The sequence below is a fragment of the Anolis sagrei genome, chromosome 3 (genome assembly GCF_037176765.1).
Source record: "Anolis sagrei isolate rAnoSag1 chromosome 3, rAnoSag1.mat, whole genome shotgun sequence".
In the NCBI taxonomy this organism is placed as follows: domain Eukaryota; kingdom Metazoa; phylum Chordata; class Lepidosauria; order Squamata; family Dactyloidae; genus Anolis; species Anolis sagrei.
The window spans coordinates 74700290-74724587 of record NC_090023.1 but is presented as its reverse complement, the minus strand read 5'-3'; the positions used below and the strand labels follow the sequence as shown (position 1 = coordinate 74724587).

At 43.8% G+C, this 24298-nt stretch overlaps 1 protein-coding gene across 2 annotated transcripts in view; it reads right to left on the bottom strand.

Moving 5' to 3' along the window:
• The window catches only part of ABCG1 (ATP binding cassette subfamily G member 1), a 62005-nt gene extending 52558 nt beyond the window's left edge, over window positions 1–9447 (bottom strand). Inside the window, exons 1-2 of one of the 2 annotated variants that reach the window (XM_060770286.2) lie at window positions 9232–9447; window positions 2340–2583 (exon numbers count right to left, since the gene is read on the bottom strand). In XM_060770286.2, coding sequence (XP_060626269.2) covers window positions 2340–2583; window positions 9232–9273 — 286 coding nt within the window. In that variant the 5' untranslated portion in view covers window positions 9274–9447. Of the gene's footprint in view, window positions 1–2339; window positions 2584–8017; window positions 8346–9231 lie in introns of those variants that run through there. The other variant, XM_060770287.2, reaches the window with a different exon arrangement.
• Between the last annotated feature and the right edge of the window lie 14851 nt (window positions 9448–24298).

Here is a 24298-nt window from a genome sequence, read left to right as displayed (position 1 = left end):
AAATCAGAAGACGCTTACTTCTTGGGAGGAGAGCAATGTCCAGTCTCGATAAAATAGTGAAGAGTAGAGACATCAGACTGTCAACAAAGATCCGCCTAGTCAAAGCCATGGTATTCCCTGTAGTCACCTACGGATGTGAGAGCTGGACCTTAGGGAAGGCTGAGCGAAGGAAGATCGATGCTTTTGAGCTGTGGTGTTGGAGGAAAGTGCTGAGAGTCCCTTGGACTGCGAGAAGATCCAACCAGTCCATCCTCCAGGAAATAAAGCCCGACTGCTCACTGGAGGGAAAGATACTAGAGACAAAGTTGAAGTACTTTGGCCACATCATGAGGAGACAGGAAAGCCTAGAGAAGACAATTATGCTGGGGAAAGTGGAAGGCAAAAGGAAGAGGGGCCGACCAAGGGCAAGATGGATGGATGGCATCCTTGAAGTGACTGGACTGACCTTGAGGGAGCTGGGGGTGGTAACGGCCGACAGGGAGCTCTGGCGTAGGCTGGTCCATGAGGTCACGAAGAGTCGGAGACGACTGAACGAATGAACAACAGATTTGATTACTCACAGACTTGATTAAAAATATTGTCTCTGGGAACCTCTGGGTCCTCCAGTTTGACTTTATGGTCAACTTCCTCCAGTTATGCTGGAGGACCTACAGATTCCTAGAGAGAACACCTTTTTGGGTCCTCCAATGCAATCTTTGTTAAGCTTCCAGTGGACATTGGTCACAGTGTTGTGCTGGAAGATCTAAAACTTCCTGGAGAAATGTTCTCTCAGGTGAAAAAGTAACTACTGCTTTATTTATGTTTATTTCACTTTGTGGTCTTATGCTCCAAGTTCCAGCAAATGTGAAGAGGGCTGATTGCATAGCCCAATACCTACCATTCCAGTACTATTTTCTAGAATTGTGTGTGCACCTGTTTTCCTTCGTTGCATTCGTTTTTTCATTACTTATGTTGCCTTCAAGAGCACGTAACAGGATCCCTCCTCCCCCCCCAATACGAAAATCAGCTCAACATTAAAACAAGTGGAAGTTGATCTCGGCTCCTCGCCTGCTTTTTGTGAGCAAGCTACTTGCCTTGGAAAGAGTGTGTGTGTGTGGCATGCAGGCCCAGAAAGCAGCATGCATGCCTGCAGCTGAGCGCCTCCTCTGAAGTAAAATTGCTTCCTTGTCTTGAAACACATGTGTACCATGCAGGCCCAGAAAGCGCATGTGCCTGCCTGCACCCAAGTGCCTTCTCTAGAGTAAGAAACAGATAAGAAGCCTCCTCAAAGCACACACCTGCCTGCAGCTGAGCGCCTCTCCTTTACAGTAGAACGTAAATGCCTAAAATGATGTGAAAGGGAGCCTGGGAAGCTCCCCCCCCCCCCAATCCAATGGCCTTTAGAAAATGGATCTTTCAGCACCCCAGAGTGAAAACAGTTATCTACCCTCCCAATTTCAGGAGGCTCCCAAAATCAGGGCCCCCACCAAAAGCTGGCACACAAAATGGGTCAACGTGTACCCAGAATGCACAAGCCTACTATTTTGAGCCCATTAAAAATATTTTGAGCCCTTTTCGTCATAATTTAAAAGCCAATTTAAAAAAAACCTAATACAGCATCATGAAACAATGCCAATATAAACAGTTAGAATGAATTCATGCTATAGTGATGTGAACAGAACATAGCTGGATATACACAGAACTAAAGTACAATATATATGATTTTGTGGGAAATCAACTGGAGTTTCACTTGTACTTTATGGTAGAAATGTAATACTTGGAGACCCTCTTCTGGAATAAGCCTAAATTTACAAATTATTTTATATTGCCAAAGGTACTAGGCAATCTTGAGGATTATTCTTGATTTACTCACCTCAATTCCCAATCTACGATTGCTAACTATCAGTGGTCAAGGATTTTCTTTATATTTCCCCCCTGCTACTTCAAACCATTTATTCATGAATCAGCAAACGAACCTGAGATATAAAGATTTCTTTCCATTACGATGAGAGACTATTTGAAGCTGAACTATGTCCTAGCCATTGCTAAGAACCAAGGTGAGTGATTGAAGGCAAACCATCACAACAATCAAAAGTGGGGACACAACTTCTGCATTAGTTTTCTCCTTTAAGCGCTCATTTATATTTAATGGTCACAAACCACTTTGTTTAAATATATATGCAGCACTCAGGATTGCAAGCATGATGACTGTATGTTAGCTAATAAAAGCTGAAATCTTACAAAGAAGACTTTCTGTGCTGTTTTTATTTCAGAACATCTTGCTTCTGACCTTTACTACCATTTAGTTTCTACTGTTCACCTCAAGGATGCTAGTTGCAATGAAATTCTTGTTATCTTACCTTTCTTCTTCCACCAAGGTCCTTCCTGGACGGAGTAGGAGAGGTCTTTGAATTCAATGTTCACAGCTGGTCTCCGTGGAAGGTAGGAGAAGCGATGGGCTTCCGTCAAAGCATTGTCCACCTTTTTAAAATGACCACTGAGTAAATGGACATCCTGTGTGTCTGTGCCAGTGGAGACAACTTCATCCACAGAAACACATACTGACTTTGGCTCAGGCATAGCAGGTGCAGAATTGTTCGCGTTCTAGAACAGAGGTAAAAATCAAGTCAATATTTCCACAAGCTTGTCCCAAAGAAAGCATATCCACTAAATATTTACTCTAGTGCAGTGGTTCTCAACCTGTGGGTTCTCAGATGTTTTGACCTTCGACTCTCAGAAATCCTAACAGCTGGTAAACTGGCTGGGATACCTGGGAGTTGTAGGCCAAAACACCTGGGGACCCACAAGTTGAGAACCACTGCTCTAGTGCATTAACAGCATGACCTACTAGCACTGTTAAAAATAAACAAAAGAGAAAAAAGAATAATCTAAACGAGGTTGCATATCCTTTTTGGTCTTAGGGCTACATAACTACTTGAGAAGAAACCATAACTGTTCATAAAAGAAGGTGCATTCCAATTCCAATATTCATTTACATCAATCATTATTGCATTAATCACTTTCCACATAGAAAAGCCACAACCTAAGGGCTCACTCACAGAAAAAAAATCTGTTTTAGTCCTGACAAGTGTAAATACTCCATTGAATAATCTACACACTGACTCACCATTCAGGAACTCAATAGTGACCATGCAAGGCCAAACTCTAACTGAGACTGACTAGGGGTATGCAGGCCAATGTGGTTTCCTTTTATTCCTGTCCTCTACCTTCTGTGGTGAAACAATATGCTAGTCCACATAAATCATAATCCAGCTGTTTCAGAAGGATGAGGCACTTCTAGAGGGCAGATGAAGACATTTTTATTTGATAGTTGTATGTCTAGATAAAGACAAATAGACACATGCAATTTAATTATTAATTCCCACGATTCCCGTCTCTGTTTCCTTGGCTTCTGCAAGTTATTGCAAACCACAAATAAAAATAATCTCTAGATAGCATATATTGATTTGAAAACAGGTAAATTCTGTTTTCAAAAAGGTTTTCTAGTGAGGCCTAACCATCACTTTTGTCCACCTGGCCTCCTCCTTATAAAAAACCTTTTCTTACTGAAGAGGAAACTGATTTTCAGAAAAGAAAGGAATGACAGAGCCAGGGAAGCAGAGAACCAGTGTTCACCTAGCAGTGCACAATGTCCTGGCACTCTCTTCCTGCTAAACAGGAAGCAACTAGCAGTCTTAGGAGTATTGGGTCTCCATCCATTTTGGTCAGGCTGTGGCACATGGGCACCAAGACCTATGCCCTCAAAGCCCTGCCTTAACAGTTCCATATAGACATGTCATCAAGTAAAATGCAGTTTGGTCATTGAGTTCTATCACAGTGGTTCTCAACCTGTGGGTCCTCATATGTTTTGACCTTCAACTTCCAGAAATCCCAACAGCCGGCAAACTGGACGGGGTTTCTAGGAGTTGCAGGCCAAAACACCTGGGGACCCCCAGGTTGAGAACAACTATTCTATCAGGTCCTCTCAGTGAGTTTTGTTCAATAAAGCACAGGCAGAATTGTGTTTGTCTTTCATATGGCAGCAAATCCAACATAAAGAACACTTCCCGTAAAAGTAAGCATCACCTCTAAAAACACAGGGGATTGCTCAGGATAAAAAGAGAAAATGTCCAACTATGTTCATATTGCCCATAACTGGGAGAATGACAGTCCACACCTTGGGGAATGACAGTCTCAGCCTCAAGAGAACTACCAACATTATGCAGAACCTTATGGTGAAAGGTGTATCTGAGAAATCAAGATGAATTTAACATAATCTGCTAGCTGCTTTGTGTGGTTTGGCCTGCAACTCCCAGAAATCCCAGCCAGTTTACCAGCTTCTAGGATTTTTGAGAATTGAAGGGTAAAACATCTGGGGACCCATAAGTTGAGAACCACTGTGCTAGCATCTCTTTGTGCCTGCGGCCTTTAAATATTAGGGACCCTAGATAATACAGTGCAATGACAGCTGATCCTAAAGACTTGAAGCACACCAGAGAGATCACTTGAAGACTGCTGCCTTGAGTTCAATGAACCCTAGACAGGAGACTGTCCAAGAGAAATTTATTTACTGTTCTGATTTTAGAGGGTTTTTTTTAAAAAAAATACTGGTAGCCAGATTTTGTTCATTTTCATGGTTTCCTACTTTCTGTTGAAATTGTCTACATGCATGTGGATTTCAGTGGCTTCTCTGTGTAGTCTAACATGGTGGTTGATAGAGTGGTCCAGCATTTTGGTGTTCTCAGATAATATGCTGTGTCCAGGTTGGTTCATCGGGTGCTCTGCCATGGTTGAGTTAGTCTGCAGTACCTTTCATGTTCCTTGATTCGTGTTAGGGCACTGCATTTGGTGACCCCTATGTAGACTTGTCCACAGCAGGAATCAGCCAGGCTTTGAAGCTACAAGGCCATTCAGTGCTAACCAAAGTGGCCAATTACAACATTCATGCTTGCCTCAAGCAGACAGCAGTTCTTTCTCCCACCCTGGACATTCCACAGATATATAAACCTCAGTTGCCCAGTTTCCAACAGACCTCACAATTTCTGAGGATGCCCGCCATAGATGCGGGTGAAACATCAGGAGAGAATGCTTCTGGAACATGGCCATACAGCCCAGAAAACTCACAGCAACCCAGTGATTCCAGCCATGAAAGCCTTTGACAACACATTTTGCATTCTTCTACTTTTTCCTCTTTGGTTGAAGTGTCAGTCAAATTTAGCAAACTTGATAAACTCGACAAGGCACTATTCCTTTCTAATGACACCTCTAAATGACATTTCTTCCCAAAATTCAAGTGCCACACTATTTGATTATTCAACATTACATAGCTTCTACATACTTTATTTTTAAACACACAGAATCCTCTCTTCTCTTGTTTCTGGGTCAATCATCATTACAGCAATTCTAAAAATGTAACACTGCCAGAGCACAAATCATACACCTTTGATGTCTATTTTTGTCCGCTTTGTTTATGTTTATCCAAGTATTATGATTTTCTGAAAAAGCCAAGACATATCAACTGTCCTGAAAACTTTTAATTCAAAATACCAAATGTTGAAATGGGCACACATGTATTTGTGAACTTGGATGCTCAGGTTATCTTTTCAAGAGGTTCTTTTCTGGTTAGTAAACTGCCCTCAACATCCCAACATAGATCTGTTCAACACGAGGAGATTCATTCCCACAATTCAAAAAGAAGGAGGAGGAGGTCTGGATCATATTTAGTGAAACTGAAAATGCAGAGTCAACCTAAGGATGTATTACTTCGTGAAGTGGGGTCAGAGACAAACAAACGCTCGTTCTGATATACGTTTCTCTGAATCAGTCACGTCTCTTAAATATTATAATGGCGATTTCCTTCTACACTGGCATATAATGCAGTTTGAATCTGCATCACATGGTTAGTGTAGACCAGGCATGGGCAAACTTGGGTCCTCCAGGTATTTTGGACATCAACTCCCACCATTCCTAACAGCCTCAGGCCCCTTCTTTTTTCCCCCACAACCGCTTCAGGGGGAAAAGGAAAGGGCCTGAGGCTGTTAGAAATAGTGGGAGTTGAAGTCCAAAACTCCTGGAGGACCCAAGTTTGCCCATGCCTTGTGTAGACTCACATAATGTGGTTTAATTGAATTATGTCTGTGAACTGTAAAGTTGGTGCATTATATGGCAGTGTAAATGAGGCCTTATTGGGTGCAGAGTGAATTATATGTAGGGTAGGCTCATTGAAGGAGCCCCTGGTGGCGCAGTGGGTTAAAGCACTGAGCTGCTGAGCTTGTTGATCGAAAGGTCGCAGGTTCGATTCCGGGGAGCGGCGTGAGCTTCCGCTGTTAGCCCTAGCTTCTGCCAACCTAGCAGTTCGAAAACATGCAAATGTGAGTAGATCAATAGGTACTGCTCCGGTGGGAAGGTAACAGCGCTCCATGCAGTCATGCCAGCCACATGACCTTGGAGGTGTCTACAGACAACGCCGGCTCTTCGGCTTAGAAATGGAGATGAGCACCACACCCCAGAGTCAGATATGACTGGACTTCATGTCAGGGGACTACCTTTACCTTTACCTAGGCTCATTGAAAACAGGGAAATTGATTCCAATGGATCAACTAAATGGTCCCCCAGGCTGGATCCAACTCATTCTATTGTACTGTTAATGACAACTCAAATATGTCTGCAGTTGACATTGGCTACCTAAACTGGGGTTTATAACCATTCTCCGCTTCAAAGCTTTCCCACTTCCTTTTGAGATAAGTAGACCCCAGTTACTTGGGATCCCCTGATGGAACAGCAGTTAAACTGCTGAGCTGCTGAACTTGCTGATGAAAAGGTTGGCAAGTTGAATCTGGGGAGCGGGATGAGCTCCCATTGTTAGCCCTAGCATCTGCCAACATAGCAGTTCAAAAACATGCAAGTCTGAGTAGATCAATAGGTACCGCTTCTGCAGGAAGATAATGGCACTCCATGCAGTCATGCTGGCCACATGACCTTGGAGGCGTCTACGGGCAATGCCAGCTCTTTGGCGTAGAAATGGAGATGAGCACCACTCCCCAGAGTCGGACAGGACTAGACTTAATGTCAGGGGAAAGCTTTACCTTTACTTTTAGACACCAGCTTTAAATGTTGATATAGATTGCATTTCTTCAGCCCAGAGAAGGGCTGAGCAAGGAATGCATTCTGTTCCAAAATAACCGATATGAGAAACCTATACCCTTCATTCAACCCAGTAAAGTTCCTCTTAAAGGAAACCCCCTACTTGGCTACCTTTTGCCATTACGTAAGGGGCTGGAAAGGTTGGCAAGTGCCTGGGTGAATCTATTTTCAAATCATAGGATGCGGCGGCGAGGCTCTGCGCATGCTCAGAACTCGATCTAATTCCCCCCTCCCTTCCCTCCGCTCTATCTTTTTTTCCCTGAGCAGCAAGGCAGAGGTAACTTTCGGTCAAACCCTGCTCTGTGCAGCTGACTCGAAATCCAAGATGATGTAAATGCCAGGAAGATAAAAAAAAAAAAAAAAAAGCAAAACAAAACACCCCAAAATAAACCAGCCGTGTACTGCAAGATGACAACACAACCTGCCTTGCACAACTTTGTGGGTTCACAAAGCCCAAGGAGGAAGAAGAGCAGAATCCATCCCTGGGGTGAAAAGAATGGATTCAGATCCCTCATTTGGTACATATGTCAATAAATATATCTACATTGGATTTGCATCAACTATTTTTTAAAATGATAGAAATCGGAAAGAGCACAGAATGAAAAACAAAAGCCAAAACAAAACAATCCTGAGAGATATATCAGAAGCACTCTCTCCTGACATTTAGCCTGCATCTCTGGCAGGCATCCTCAGAGATTGTGAGGGTGTACCCCCCATTTTCCTAGTTTCCAACAGACCTCACAATTTCTGAGGATGCCTGCCATAGATGTGGGCAAAACGTCAGGAGAGAATGCTTCTGGAACATGGCCATGCAGCCTAAAAAAACTTACAGTAACCTACTGATTCCGGCCATGAAATCCTTCTGATAATACAATCCTGAGAGATGTTTCCTTACCAAAGCTGATAGATGCACCAGGTCAAAGGTGAATGAATGAATGAATGCAAAAGAGGAAGAGATGCTCCTAGTTTCTTTCCTTGGATAGACAAGGATGCAAACACCCTGCTGCTCAAAGTGAGAGTTGATCCATCACAGCAAAGCTGAGATTAAAGAGAAGTGGGGTTTTCCCCTTCCCTCAGAGCTCTTTCTTCCTTTCTCAGGGTCACTTTGGGGGGGGAAAGGGGGGGTCTGCAAGCCCCTCCTCTCCCCTCTGGCTTGGGTGAACTAACAGGTCCCTTTCCCTTCCCTTCCCTCTGCATCCCCTGACTGAGAATTATCTCTCTGGCTTTTCACCAGGAAGCTTAGGAAGGGTGATCAAGCCAACCAGCTGGGCTCTTCAGTCTCCAGACCTCTCTCTCTCTCTCTCTCTCTCTTTCTTTCTCTGCCCCCGTTTTGTTTGTTTTCAACACAAAAGGCTTGTCTCTGTGACAGGTTTGGAAAGAGAGAGACACTGAGAGAGAGAGAGAGAGAGACCTGGAGGGCACAGAGATAGGCTAAGAAACCAAACAGGCTGGGAGAGGTTGAGGGGTGGGATGTCTTTGTGTCTGTAGGTGCCTCAGAAGAAAGAGGCACAGACACACCTTGGCTTGGTCAAGTCCCCTTCCCAAGGCAGGCAACTTCCCATCCCCGACACTCCTAATTGAAGGAGGAGTCTTCCACCCTGGGCATCATTCCACATTCATATAAACCCCACTTGCATCTATGGCTGTGTGGCCATGTTCCAGAAGCATTCTCTCCTGACGTTTCGCCTGCATCTATGGCAGGCATCCTGAGGTTATGAGGTCTGTTGGAAACTAGGAAAATGGGGTTTATATATCCGTGGACTGTCCAGAACAAGAGTTTTTTCTCCCACCCTGGACATTCCCATTCCGCAGACATATAAACCCCCTTTTCCTAGTTTCCCACAAACCTCACAACCTCTGAGGATGCCTGCCATAAATGTAGGCGAAACGGCAGGCGTGAATGCTTCTGGAACATGGAAAACTCATAGCAAACCCCTCTCAAAAGAATCCAGCTCACACTTGGGGTCAAGGAGAAAATACAGGCAAAGAGATGAGGATGATCCAGCACAGTGTAAGAAAAGGGATGGGGATGATCCAACTGCTGCCTGGAAAGCAAGGAATGAAGCCTTAGGAAGGGAGGGAAAGAGAGGAGGGGGGGCACCCACTTACCAAAGCAGCGCCCACGGAGAAAGCTGCCATCAGGCATGCCATGTGCCCTCCCCGAGGCTGCAATCCGGGACGGAGGAAAGGTCGGGAGAAGCAGCAGAACCGCGATGGGGAAGCTCAAGACAGAGAAGGAGGTGCAGGAGGAGCAGGCGGCGGGACAGGAGACGGACCCGAGCAAAAGCACCTCAGGAGAGAGAGCGAGAGACAGGGAAGGGGGCGGGGCTACGCCAGGTACTCAGGACCAATTCCTCTGCCTCCCATTGGCTCTTCCGCGACGCCCCCTCGTTCAGGATTGGCTGGGGAGGCACGGGGGGCGGAGCTTGCTCTTTGCAGGTAAACGTGCTCTTGTTTTCCTCCGCCGCGCTTCTCGGGCTCACCGGTTTCTTGGTCGCTGAGCTGGGCGCAGACTCAGCACCAACACCAAGAGCGTGACTACCCCGTAGAATTAATGCACTTTGATACCACTGCCAAGGCGCAACGCTATTGGATTCACTGGAGTTACAGTTTTGCAAGGTTTTGAGACATCTCTGCCCAAGATGGGCCTTTCCAGACAGGTCCTATATCCCAGAATCGAATCCCAGGCTTTCTGCTTTAAACTGGATTATATTAGTCCACATTGCCAGATAATCTGGGATAAACAGAAAGCCTGATCCTGGGATATTATTATTATTATTATTATTATTATTAAACTTTATTTGTACCCCGCTAGCATCTCCCAAGGGATTCAATGCGGCCTACAACAGGCCGGAGCCCAACACAACACAATACAACAATACAACAATACAATATATAGCAAATAAAACAGTTACAGCAGAAAAACAACAGCAATAACAATACAACAGGACATTATTAAAAACTGAGCCGGCCGAATATGTTTATAAAGCTCTTGTTCTCCCAACCCTGATATATGTCTGCGAGACGTGGACTGTCTACAGACATCACATGCAGAGGCAGCTCTAGGTAATTTTCAATGGTAAGCAAACAGTATTTTGCCCCCCCCCCCCCCAACCAATCATTGATATATATTTTCTGTTTGTCGTGGGAGTTCTGTGTGCCATATTTGGTTCAATTCCTTCATTGGTGGAGTTCAGAATGCTCTTTGATTGTAGGTGAACTATACATCCCAGTAACTACACTTGCTGCACTTGCTCCCTTGCCTGGCCCACTTTGGGTCCGGAGGCGTGCCTGAAGACCCCATCGTGTGCACCAAAAGTCATCTCTTCTCCTGACTTTCTCCTCAGCCATTGGGACCAAGAGAGAGAGAGAGAGACGGAGGTGGAGATGCCCACCTTTCCTGAAGGTAGGCGCAAAAACAAAGGAGGGAGCGGAGGTGGGAGATACCTCCAGCCAGAGGGGGCTCTCTCTCTCTCTCTTGGTCCCAATGGCTGAAGAGAAAGTCAGGAGGAGAGGCGACTTTTGGAGCACACGCTGGGGTCTTCAGATACGCCTCCGGACCCGAAGCGGGCCAGGCGCGGCGGCTCCGTCCCTTGGCCCACCCGCGGATTGGGGAGAGGAGAGGAGGCAGGTGGAGCACTGGGGGATCGGGAAAGGGAGCCAGTCATGGGGAAGGGATCGAACGCGGAGAATGATTGAGTGCCGGCTCTGCTCGCGCACCCGGTGGCCAGGTGGAGCAGAAACGAGATGGGCTAGGTGAGGCTCAAGGGCTTGGCCCCTTTGGGCCAAGAAAGCGAGGCAAGAAAGCTGAGGCTCCCCCCGGACTGCTAGGGCTATTGTGAGCTGAGGGGGCGCTCCTCAAGTGGCGGTCGAGGGGCATTTACAGAGGCACCTCTGCGCCCCTGGCATAAAAAAGTGTTCTGTGACAGCTTACTTCGCGTAATGGACGAGCCGCCCCTGATCATATGCAACTCCTGGAACGATTCCATCAGTGCTGCCTCTGGAAAATCCTGCAAATTTCTTGGGAAGACAGGCGGACAAACGTCAGCATGCTGGAAGAAACAAAGACCACCAGCATTGAAGCAATGGTCCTCCGCCATCAACTCCGCTGAACCCGCCACATTGTCCAAATGCCCGAGCACTGTCTCCCAAAGCAGTTGCTCTACTCCGAACTCAAGAACAGAAAGTGGAATGTTGGCGGACAGGAAAAGAGATTTAAAGACGGGCTCAAAGCCAACCTTAAAAGCTCTGGCATAGACACTGAGAAGCCCTGGCCCTTGAGCGCTCCAGCTGGAGGTCAGCTGTGACCAGCAGTGCTGCAGAATTTGAAGAGGCACGAATGGAGGGCGAAAGAGAGAAACGTGTCAAGAGGAAAGCGCGTCAAGCCAACCCCGATCGAGACCACCTTCTACCTGGAAACCAATACCCTCACTGCAGGAGAAGATGCAGATCAAGAATAGGGCTCCACAGTCACCTACGGACCCACCAGAACACTGATCCTGGAAGAGTATCCTGCTCGGCCAATGAGGGATCGCCTAAGTAAAGTATATCCCAGAATATCAAGGCTGAAAATCCCACAATGTCTGCTTTGAACTGAGTTATCTTGAGTCCACAGTCAGATCATGTGGGATTTTCTGCCTCGATATTCTGGGATATAGGGCTGTGTAGAAGGGCCCCCAGAATGTAGTTTCCAAAATAAATGGAATCTACATTCAGGATGGAGTTGTTGATTGTTGCCATCAAATAGTCTTTGATGTACAAGGGTAGAATGAAAAGTAATGCCCCCTTGGGTTTTGATGGAAATATTTTAATAAATCAAATGCAGAAATAATCCTTAGGATGTGCTCTTTAGCTACCACTATTCACTTTTCCACATAATTACCAGACAATTGGATACATTTCTGCCAACAATGAACAAGTTTTCTGAAGCCATCACGGAAGAAGTCAACACTCTGTTTCTGCAACCCATCGTGCACAGATCTTCTGATAGCCAAGCAAAGCAATAATGTGACCCACATGTTCTCGTGAAATGCCAATTATGCTTGAAATTTCTCTCAGAGTGATACGATGATCGTCCTGAATCAATCTGTCAATCTTTTGCTTGTGAGACTCGGTGGTTGCTGCCACAGGACATCCAACTCTTTGTTTATTTATTTATTTATTTATTTTATTTGCTGCATTTGTTAACCGCCGCTCTCAGCCCTAGGGCGACTCGCGACGGTGTACAACATATAAAAGCATAATTCACAATAAACTACAGCGACAAAAAACACATATCACTAGTACACTATCATCTAATTACACTAAAATAATCCGCTTCGTCTTATCATAGAATCATAACCAATCTCGTAGTCTATATTCCGTTCCAGTTGTCATTTCCAGTTACTGTAGCATTTAGTTAAATGCCTTCTCGAATAGCCATGTCTTCAGGCTCTTCCGGAAGGACATAAGGGAGGGCGCCTGTCTGATGTCCACAGGGAGGGTGTTCCACAGCCGGGGGGCCACCACTGAGAAGGCCCTATCTCTCGTCCCCGCCAGGCGTGCCTGTGAGGCAGGCGGGATCGAGAGAAGGGCCTCCCCAGACGATCTCAAGGCCCTCGTGGGCTCATAGGCCGAGATGCGGTCCGAAAGGTATTTTGGGCCGGAACCGTTTATCATGCAAGTTAAATGTTTCCACCTTGACATCTTGAAAGTTACTCGCCCAACGATGCACAGTAGTCACATCAACACAATCACCATAAACAGTTTGCATTCTCTGATAAATCTCCTTTGAGGGGACACCTTCTGCTGTCAAAAATTCAGTGACTGCATGTTGCTTGCTTAAGTTGCATTGACCAACTGTCTGTGCAGGGTTCCATACTTGGCACTTTAACAACACAACCGTTCAATGCTAAGGCTTCCCACCAAAATGGAACTGTAGAGGAGAGTCTGCTGAACAAGCCAGTATCTGCTGCATACCAGTACTGCCATCTGTTGAGAAGTTACAAAGGTGGAGGCATTACATTTCATTCATATGCCAACCCTGGACATATCTACTCTGACCACTTAAAAATTGGCAGAGAAGAAAATGATTTTAAGGTGGAGCTGATTACTCAGGAAGTCCTGGAACATGATCAGGCCTGGGTAGTGCCCACATGCTCCACAGATATTGCCTTCAATGCAGCTCCAGGATCCATAGGATCTGCAGCTTCACTGCCTGGAGGATTTATGTTTTTCTTACTCCTTTTCCTCCCCTCACCCCCCACCAGCACAGTGTTCATGGGTGGACTTTAAGGGCATCCATTCCTTAATTATTATTATTTTTCATGTCAGGAGTGATTTGAGAAATTGCAAGTCGCTTCTGGTGTGAGAGAATTGGCCATTTGCAAGGATGTTGCCCAGGGGATGCCCGGATGTTTTACCATCCTGTGGGAGGCTTCCGTCTCCACATGGGGAGCTGGAGATGACTGACAGGAGCTCACCCCACTCCCCAGATTCAAACCACCAACCTTTCTGTCAACAGCTCTGCCAGCACAGGGTTTAACCCATTATACCACTGGGGGCTCCTTAATTCATTTCACCATACACCGTTGTTTACATTAAAGTCTGCTGATGCACATTAAAGACTCTGCTTTGGAGTATCTCCCAACTTTGCTTATAAGCCCTTAATATGCGTTGCTGCACACATTTGCAGTACGTGCCATTTGGAACATTATCCCACATGGGGGGGGGGTCATATTATTGTGGCGCTATGTCCCATGGCATTAGAAAGCAAATCATATCATTCACATGTTCTTTCTTATCAAAATCATTCATTTCAGATACATTTCAGATACCTTGGAGTCAGCATAAGAAAATAATGACTTGAAGGCACACAGCAACAGCAAATACAGAATTCTTATCCAGAGAACTAAGTACCTAACTAAACTACAAACTCCACAGGATGGACCATGGCAGTTAAAATGGAACCATAGTGCTATAACTGTGTAGTGCAAAAAGCTGTGTGGTTTACCTACCATGATGGATGGCAATTTTTGAAATACAAGCTTTCATCATGACACTCTTTATGGTGACAACCTCACAGAGGCAAAAATACTGAAAGCTCTATTAAGCTAACGTTTGTTGTTTATTCATTTAGTCCTTTTTCTGACTCTTCGTGACTCCGTGGACCAGCCCATGCCAGAGCTCCCTATCGGCAGTGGCCACCCCAACTCTTTTAAAGTCAAGCCAGCCACTTCAAGGATAGCATCCATCCATCTTCCCTTTGGTCGGCCCCTCTTCCTTTTTCCTTCCATTTTCCCCAGCATCACTCTTCTCCAAGCTTTCCTGTCTTCTCATTATGTGGCCAAAGTACTTCATTTTTGCCTCTAGTATCCTTCTCTCCAGTGAGCAGGCGGGCATTATTTCTTGGAGTATGGACTGGTTTGATCTTCTTGTGGTCTAAGGCACTTTTAGTATTTTCCTCCAACACCACAGTTCAAAAGCGTCTATCCTCCTTCACTCAGCCTTCCTTATGGTCCGGCTCTCACATCCATAGGTTACTATGAATAAGCTACCTAACTATCTTTTAAAAAGCAGTTTTCCTCACCAACAGTAATATATCTTTTATAAAGCTAACAGAGTCTTCCATATTCAAGTAGACAAAGCTATCCCAAAATACTTTGAATTAAAAGGTGGAACCTTTGAAGATGCCAGCCACAGATGCAGGCAAAACTTTTGGAAAGGATGCTGCTGGAACATAGCCATACAGGCCGAAAAACACACAGCAACACAATGATTCTGGCCATGAATGCTTTGACAATACAAAAGGTGGATTGCTCATAACAATATGTTGCTGTTGGAAACAATCTCTTGCCTTTCCATGTATTGTGGGATTGCAATTGGATTAAGAAGGTGTCCAAAGGGGCTGACAGATGGTGCCATAGCATCTACTTGTCAAAAAATCCCACAGATCCAGCCTGTGAGCCTTGGCTCTATTATACTACCATTTACAACTAGCTTTGTCTTCCAATTGATGGGGGCATATGGAAAGTTCAGGCACAGTAGCTGAGAAATGAGTATCACTTCCTGGACCTGCCACTAAAAATTATTACTTCACTTTGCTAGAGGGCCAACCTAAAAGGTGATGCTCTGATGGCTAATGCCTAGAGGTAAACTACTATGCTTTTAATTATTTCTTCCTTGTCACAGGTTCTCTGGAAATACTGCTTTCAAAACAGGTTGGGTGCCTAGATGTAATCAGAAATGCTCTTTCATGGGCATTAACTACTGGGAACACTGTACCAGTAATAAGGTCATGGCGGTGGGTGCCATCCATCCCAGGGGCAACCAATAAAAGGGCACACTTCGATGTGTCATTACCTGAATGCCTCTTCTGCTCACCAGCTAAAAGCACATGTTTTGCTTTAGCTTCAGCAGCCAGGATATGTTGCCAAGCTTTTGCTGCTTTGCGTGGCGAGAGCACAGAGAAAGTGTGTGCAAATGGATGTGTACACAAAGCTTGTTTGCTCGTTTACACACACATTAACACACAATGCCCTGGCTTTCTCAGTGACTCCAATCAACGAGCACTAAGACAACTCATTTCTAGGGCAATTCATACAGGAGGGAAATATTCCAGGTGACTTAAAAGAAGCTATAATAAAACCGCTGTTGAAAAAGCCATCACTGGACCCCACCCAATAGAACAACTTTCGGCCAGTTTCCAATCTTCCCTTCTTGGGCAAATCCGTGGAATGTGTTGTGGCCTTGATTACCTGGATCCGGCACAGTCTGGCTTTAGGTCAGGACATAGAACTGAAACAGCCTTGGTCGCCTTCATGGATGATCTACGCTGGGAACTGGACAGGAGGAGTGTGTCCTTGTTGGTTTTCCTGGACCTCTCAGTGACATTTGATACCGTTGACCATGGTATCCTTCTGGGATGCCTGGCGGGGATGGGTTTCGGAGGTACAGTTTTGCAGTAGCTCCGGTCCTTTCTGGAGGGCTGTTCCCAGAAGGTGTTGTTGGGGGACACCTGCTCAGCCCCTCAGCCATTGTTTTGTTGGGTCCCACAGGGTTCAATACTATCCTCCATATTGTTTAACATCTACATGATGCCACTGGGAAAGATCATATGGAGTTTTAGAGTTCAATGCATCTGTACGCAGATGACGCTCAACTATATTACTCTTTTCCACCTCCTACAAAGGAGGCCGTCCGGGTCCTGAACTGGTGCTTGGCAGTTTTGATGGTCTGGATGAGGACAAACAAATTGAAACTGAATCCAGACAAGACAGAAATACTCCTGGTCAGTTGTAAGGCCGAACACAGCATAGAGTTACAGCCTGTGTTGGATAGAGTTACATTCCCCCTGAGGACACAGGCTTGCAGCTTGGGAATTCTCTTGGACTCATCACTGCGCTTGCAACTTCTGGTTTCAGCACTGGCCAAGGGAGCATTCGCAGAATTAAAACTTGTGTGCCAGCTGTGCCCGTACCTTGGGAAGTCAGTCTTGGCCACAGTAGTACATGCTCTGGTTACATCCCAAATAGACTACTGCAACACGCTCTGTGTGAGGTTGCCTTTGAAGACTGTTCGGAAGCTCCAAATGGTCCAACAGGCAGCAGCCAGATTGCTCACCAGGGCAGTGTACAGGGAGCATACAACCCCCGTTATGCCAGCTCCACTGACAGCCAGTCTGCTACCAAGCACAATTCAAAGTGCTAGCTTTAGCCTATAAAGCCCTAGACTGTTCTGGCCCAGCTTACCTGTCCAAATGTATCTTCCCCTATGAACTATCTCAAAGATTAAGATCATCTGGGGAGGCCCTGCTCTCGATTCCACCTCCTTCGCAGGTGCAACTCATGGGAACGAGAGACAAGACCTTCTCAGTGGTGGTCCCTCAGCTATGGAACTCCCTCCCCAGTGATATTAGATCTGCCCTCTTCCTCATGACCTTCAGAAAGAGTGAAAACATAACTTTGAGATCAAGCCTTCGGAGAAAAACTATAGTGCAATAGATGGAGTGGAATTATGTGCAATGACTACCACAATGACCTGGATTATGATTGCGGATAGCATGGTTTTATAGTGATTATAATGTTTTAAATTTTTTTAATGTAGTTCAATTTTGATCTTAATTTTAATTTAAATGTTTGTTTTAATTGTATATTCTTGTTAAGGCATTGAATTGTTGCCAATATATAAGCTGGCTTGAGCCCCATTTGGGGTAGAGAAAGATGGGATATAAATATAGTAAATAAACAATTTTCTCTTTTTCTCCTTCCTTACATTTTTAAAGTTCCTGTGACTTAACCCTTTCCTTTAATTCCCCAAATTGTTTTTTGAAAGAAAGCTGCAATCTGATGCCAAGGCTTGGCAACTTTGTTAAATGCATTTAGAGCTGATTCCTGTCTACTATTTAAAAGGTAAAGGGAGCCAATTGCCCATGGGCAATTTTGCAGAGCTCAATCATATGCTTCTTGATTTGCCAAGGCAGTCCCATTAGTGCTTACTACTGAGTTGATGTGTATTGGCATAAGCAACCCTTAGTGTCCCAAATAAAAAGGTGTCAGTCCAGAAGTCATGAAATCCCAGGAGGGCTTGCAGCAAAGAAAGAAACACTTGCAGTCAATTGGCATGAACAAAGCCAGAGTGCTGTGGTGGTTTGAGTGTTGGTTAAGGATTCTAAGACTGAAATCCTCACTCAGCTCTGAAATCCCACTGGGTGGCCTTGGGCAAGTCATGTTCTCTCAGCCTCAGATGAAAGCAGCAGCAAACCTCCCTGAATAATCCCTTCCAACTTGAAGCCAACTTGAAGGCTCATAACAACAGCAAGAAATGCAAAAGAATTATATGTGTTCTTGGGGTAAAACTGGAATTCACAACCAGAGTAATTTTGTTGCTTTACTTTAGATTGGGAATGTTGTCATATTGAAGATGAAGCATGCTTGTTTTCTGCTGCTCCACAGACAAGGCCACAGAGTAATGGATTCAAGCTTCAAAAAAGGAGATTCTACCTAAGCATTAGGAAGAGCTGTTTGACAGTGGAAAATGCTACTTCGGAGCATGGTAGGGTCTCCTTCCCTGGAGGTTTTAAAACAGAACCTGGATGGCCATCTCTTGGGAGTGGTTTGATTGTGATTGTGGTTTCCTTCTGGCAATTAAATGTTTTGCCTTATGTTGGAAACTGCCCTGAGTCCTCTTGGGGAGATAGGGCAGCATATAAATAGTTTAATTATTATATCATTGTTTTCTTGAATGGCAGGGGGCTGCACTTGATGGCACTTGTGATTTCTTGCAACTTTGTGATCCAATTATTCTTTTGCACTCCTGTTTAAAACCCAATGAAACACACAACTCCTGTGAAATCTTAGAAAATTGTCACTTCCCTCCTCTCCTTGTTAATGTGATCTTGAAACTCCATTCAAGATTCAAATGTCTTTTCTTTAGGATTCCTATGACATCATTCACTTAGCCTCAGCACCTCTATCAAATCAATAAGTGATTCATCTCCATATATGCCACTATGAACTGTCAAGAAGGCTAACTGCTACCAAACTGCACTTAGGGATATTGGAAAGCAACGAAATTGCGTAACCCACTCTCTAAAAATAGCAAAGAGTCTCATGCGTTCCATTTCTTACACTGACTTTGTAAATGGCACAAAGCACAATTAATATACATTATCATAATGAAAGATTAAACAACTACATTCTTCTCTAAGAATATAGGAGTGATAGTGAAGAAATGCAAATTTTAAATTCAGTTTTGCTGTATACCCTCTCCCATAGTTTTTCTGGGAAGAGCCATTTTATTGGTCCTACTACAGTTAGTATTACATCTTTAGTAGAGCATACTCTTATATTCTGTATGGGTCTGTTTCTTTCCTTTTTGCCAGCCATCATTCTTTTAGGGGCTCAGAATAGAGACCTGTTTCATAAAGCATTCTATCCTAAACTTGAGAAGGATAAAAACTTTGGCAAGTTGCCTTTGAGGATAAATTCCTATGTTGGCCGGCAAGTTCCAAGACCAAGTTCCACGAAGTCCTAAAAAGAAACTTCTTCAAGTTCAGTTAGAGACCAACGCAAACTATTTTTGCCATGTCTCTCTGAAATGTAGGCTGCATTCACACTGTAAAGTTATTGCATTTTGACACAACTGTAACTGCCATGGCTCAATGCTATGGAATTCCGAGAGCTGTAGTTTGGTTGAGGCACTAGCACTATTTAGCAGAGAAGGCCAAATACCTTGTAAAACTACAACTCCTATAATTTCATAGTAGTGAGCTATCAAAGTTAAAGTGGTGTCAAACTGCATTATTTCTATAGTGTATCCTGTACCTTGGGAGGTCTGACTTGGACATGGTGGTCCATGCTCTGGTTACATCCTGAATAGACTACTGCAATGCATTCTACTTGGGGTTGTCTCTGAAGAGTGCCCGGAAGCTTCAGCTAGTCCAGCGCTTGGCAGCCAGGTTGTTCATGGGAACGGGGTACAGGGAGCGTACAACTCCCTTGCTACACTGCTGAGTCCCCCTAGGGGTGAGAAAAGCGGTATATAAATACTGTAAATAAATAAATAAATAATACACCAACTCCACTGGCTGCCTATTAGCTTCCAAGCACAATTCATAGTGCTGGTTTTAATCTATAAAGCCCTAAAAACCATCAAGGACTTTAAGATCATCTGGGGAGGCTCTGCTCTCAGTCCCACTGCTATCTCAGTCACATTTGGTGGGGACGAGAGACAGGGCCTTCTCCATGGTGGCCCCTCAGCTGAGGAACTCCTTCCCTAAGGAGGTTAGATCTGCCCCCTCCCTCTTGACCTTCTGGAAGAAACTTAAATCCTGGTTATGGGAGCAAGTGTTGGCAGATTAAACTGATTTTACTGGCGAAGATGAAATTTTATTGACCACAGTTTGGACTGATTTGGATGACATTTTTAATCTGGCAAACTGTTTTAATTTATATTTATTTTTAGGTATTTGATTGTATTTTATTATATGTTTATATTGTGTCGGCATCGAATTGTTGCCTGTTGGTAGCCATCCTGAGTCCCTCCTTGGAGGTCCATAATGGACAGGGTATAAATGTTCTAAATAAAATAAGTAAATAAATATCCACCCATAAATATAGGTGGATGCTTCACACTGAGTCAGAAGAGTAGTTCGTCTAGATCAGCATGTCTGTTCCAAAGGGCAGGAGCTCTCAAAATTTCATTTCCTGCTCAAGGTGTTGTCAAGTGGGGGTGTAGAAGAAGGAACTGGAAAGCAGTCAGAGCCACAATTTCTCATCTCAAGTGTGGAAATCAAGTACATTATAGGGAGCTGTGGTGGAGAGGCTGCCACAGATGGGAACCTCTGGGCTTACTTTGTAGAGTTTTCTCATCCTTTTACGTGTTTTACATGTACTACTCTTTTTCAGGTTTCTAAGCTGTGCTTCGTTTGGCATTATGCCTTCACTAAAAGGTTTTTAAAAGACATCTTAGACCTTGGGAGTCTGGATCTAGATTTAGATCCTGCTGCCTTTGATTCTTATAGCATTTTATCTTAGAGGCCTGTGCTCCTTGACTGAGCCTGAGTATGACCTAAAAACGAGTACAAACTTGTCAGAAAATGTGGTCGAAATGCTGAAGTTGGAGTTTTTGACAAGCACATACGAGTCTATTGCCTTTAGAATCAAAGCTTACTTTACCCGAGTGTCCTCTTTGCTCATGAGTGAATGTCCTAGTTCTTATAACAAAAAGAAAAAAGTTTCCTGACTCTTGAGAACCCAAACAAAGCAAAGACAGATTTAAAAAGAAAGGCCATAAAACTGGAATTTTCAGAAATGAGTAAATTATCATCATTTTGATTTATATTATTTTTATGAAAGCAGTTTGGCAAGTCAAGATATCATCAGCATCTAAGCAATTTTTCTGACTGCAAAAAAGAACCCAATAATTATCCTCGAGTTTTTAGGAAACTAATTAATAGCAAGTTGAGGAATGAAAGGCAGGAAGTAGCAGGAAGAAACAGGACTGAAGGAAATATGTTTAAGTTATTAATTAAAGAAACAGTGGCAATCACAAGCAAGATCTTTGCTGTAATGAGATTTAATCCTAAGTAAAGACAGAGTTTCTGTTTTGCATTTGAATATTAATTTGTTGTTTAATCCTGGCCATTAGCACCGAGCAGATAAATCCATTGACATTAATGTTTATTGTTGGAATCATTTTATTCACTGAATTTTGTTGTTATTTACTACCACGAAGTAGTCTTTGACTGATGGTGGCCCAATTAATGAGACCTCCAAGTCACCCGTCATCAACAGCCCTACTCAGATCTTATAAGCGATGCTGATGGGGATGAGGGAAAGGACCTTCTCATTGGTGGCCCCCTGACTCTGGAACAGCCTCCCCAGGAAGATTAGACAGGCATCCACCCTTATGGCATTTGGGAGGAACTTGAAGACCTGGTTATTTAAACAAGCTTTTGACAGAGACTAGTCAACTGGTTCGAATCCAGGGGCCGGGGTGAGCTCCTGCTGTTAGGCCCAGCTTCTGCCAACCTAGCAGTTTGAAAACATGCAAGTGTGAGTAGATCAATAGGCACCACTTCTGCAGGACAATAACGGTGCTGGATACTGGATACGGACAATGCCGGCTCTTCAGCTTAGAAATGGAGATGAGCACCACACCCCAGAGTTGGACATGGCTAAACTTAATATCAGGGGACTACCTTTACCTTTACTAGTCAACCTCTAGGATATGAATTTATGGCAGCAAGCCCCTTTTAGCTCAATGGAATGACTGTGTTTTAATCTAATGCTTATAATTTTATTGTTAATTTTTATTATTTGACTGTGCTGTATTTTGTGTTTTATATTTATTGATATGTTATTAATTCTTAATTCCATTTTCTGTATCTTATTGTATTGCACATATTGTATTAATTATGTTGTAAGATGCTCTGAGTCCCCTGGGGAGAGGGGGCAGAATAATAATAATAATAATAATAATAATAATAATAATAACAAACTCAGGATGCTCATGGCTTCTTGGATTGAGGACCCTTCCAGACAGGCCCAAAATGCGGGACCTGTCTCGCTTTTACCTGAGGCACCTCAGGTAAAAGCAAATTAATGCAGAAAAAACCGAGTTTTCCCAGTTTACTCCGCTTTAATTTGACACCTGGAATGATCCAGATCTTAATCTTCCACAGTCTCGAGGTAAATCCACACAGCCATCCTGGAGCCCGAAGGAATTAGAAGGTGCCCCCTCCCTCCCTCCAGCCCCCAAAACCTATCATAAGGGCCTACAGGCAGTGCAAGCCCTCCGTAGAGTACTCCTGATACTTGAAAATGATGCACCAGGATGTGGGAAGCAGAGAGGACAAAAATATGAGTTGTCAGAAGTAGAAAATAAATTGACCCCTCAAAATCCTATTTTTTCCTCAAAGCTCTTTCTTTCAGGAAAAATTGAAAATCTTTTTGAAATAAAAACAGGAATTTTCTTTTAGAATGATGAATAAATTGTTTAAGACAAAGTGTTCAAATATTTATTCTACAAAAAAAACAAAAAACCTGAAGGGCTGTGTACAGAATCTCATCGCTGCAATTCTTGGCATTGGTATTGTTTTCTCAACTGTTTTTGTGGGAATTAATGCTGGATACCTGCTTGACTTCATGGAAGATTAGACAATTTTCTCTGTTTTGCTAATGCTGATCATTTTACTCTGTTTGATTTATTTTCCCCTTGTTCCATTTTAATGACAAAGCCAAAATAGTTCCCTACTATTTAATCTTTGTAGCTCAGTCTAGAACAACAAATAAACATTTTTAAAAGGACATTCAGTTTGTAAATGTTGTCTGACCATATTGCATTTTTAATGTGAGACATGACCATTTTATCCAAACAATTTTTATTGTGTTGCTGTGAGTTTTCCGGGCTGTATGGCCACGTTCCAGAAGCATTCTCTCATGATGGCAGGCATCCTCAGAGGTTGTGAGGTCTGTTGGAAACTATGCAAGGGGGTTTATATATCTGTGAAATGTCCAGAGTGGGAGAAAGAACTCTTGTCTGCTTGAGGCAAGTGTGAATGTTGGAAATGGCCACCTTGATTAGCATTGAATGTTCTTGTAGCTTCAAAGATTGGCTGCTTCCTACCTGGGGGAATCCTTTGTTGGGAGGGGTTAGCTGGCCCTGATCAAGTCTTGTCACAAATTCCCTGGTTTCTTTTTAGTATGGCTCTTTATTTACTGTACTGATTTTAGATGTTTTTTTTAATACTGATAGCCAGATTTTTGTTCATTTTCATGGTTTTCTCCTTTCTATTGAAATTGCCCACATGCTTGTGGATTTCAGTGGCTTCTCTGTGTAGAATGACATGGTCTGACATGGTAGTTGTTAGAGTGGTACAGCATTTCTGTGTTCTCAAATAATATGCTGTGTCCAGGTTGGTTCATCAGGTGTTCTGTTATGGTTGACTTCCCTGGTTGAGTTAGTCTGCCGTGCCTTTCATGTTCCTTGAGTCATGTTTGGGCACTGTGTTTAGTGGTCCCTATATAGACTTGTCCACAGCTGCATGGTATATGGTAGACTCCTGCAGAGGTGAGGAGATTCCTCTTGTTCTTTGCTGAACGAATCAAAGCAGCAACCAGCATGATAGAAAAGTTTAAAATTTAATTTTATTACATACATTAAAAAAGGAAAGGAAACCATGTACAGGCTTTACATCGAAAGAAGGAGAACAATGAGTTTGACAGAAAGGGTGGAAAAGGGTAGGGATTAACGTGGGGGGGGGGGGAAAGGTTGGGGTCTGGATAGGGATAGAGAGGGGAGGGTAATAGGGAGAACTTTTCTATCATGCTCTACTCTAAGAGCACATATTCTAAATAAAAAGATATATTTTTTAAAAAGCACCAGCTTGGCTTTGAAGCTGCAAGGCCATTCAATGCTAATCAAGGTGGCCAATTGCAACATTCACACTTGCCTCAAACAGACAAGAGTTCTTTCCTCCACCCTAGACATCATTCTACAGATATATAAACCCAATTTGCTTAGTTTCCAATAGACCTCACAAACTCTGAGGATGTCTGCCATAGATGTGGGCGAAGAGAAGAGAATGCTTCTGGAACATGGCCATACTGCCCGGAAAATTCACAGCAACCCAGTGATCCCGGCCATGAAAGCCTTCAACAGCACAATTTGTATTATATTATGCATATGATACATT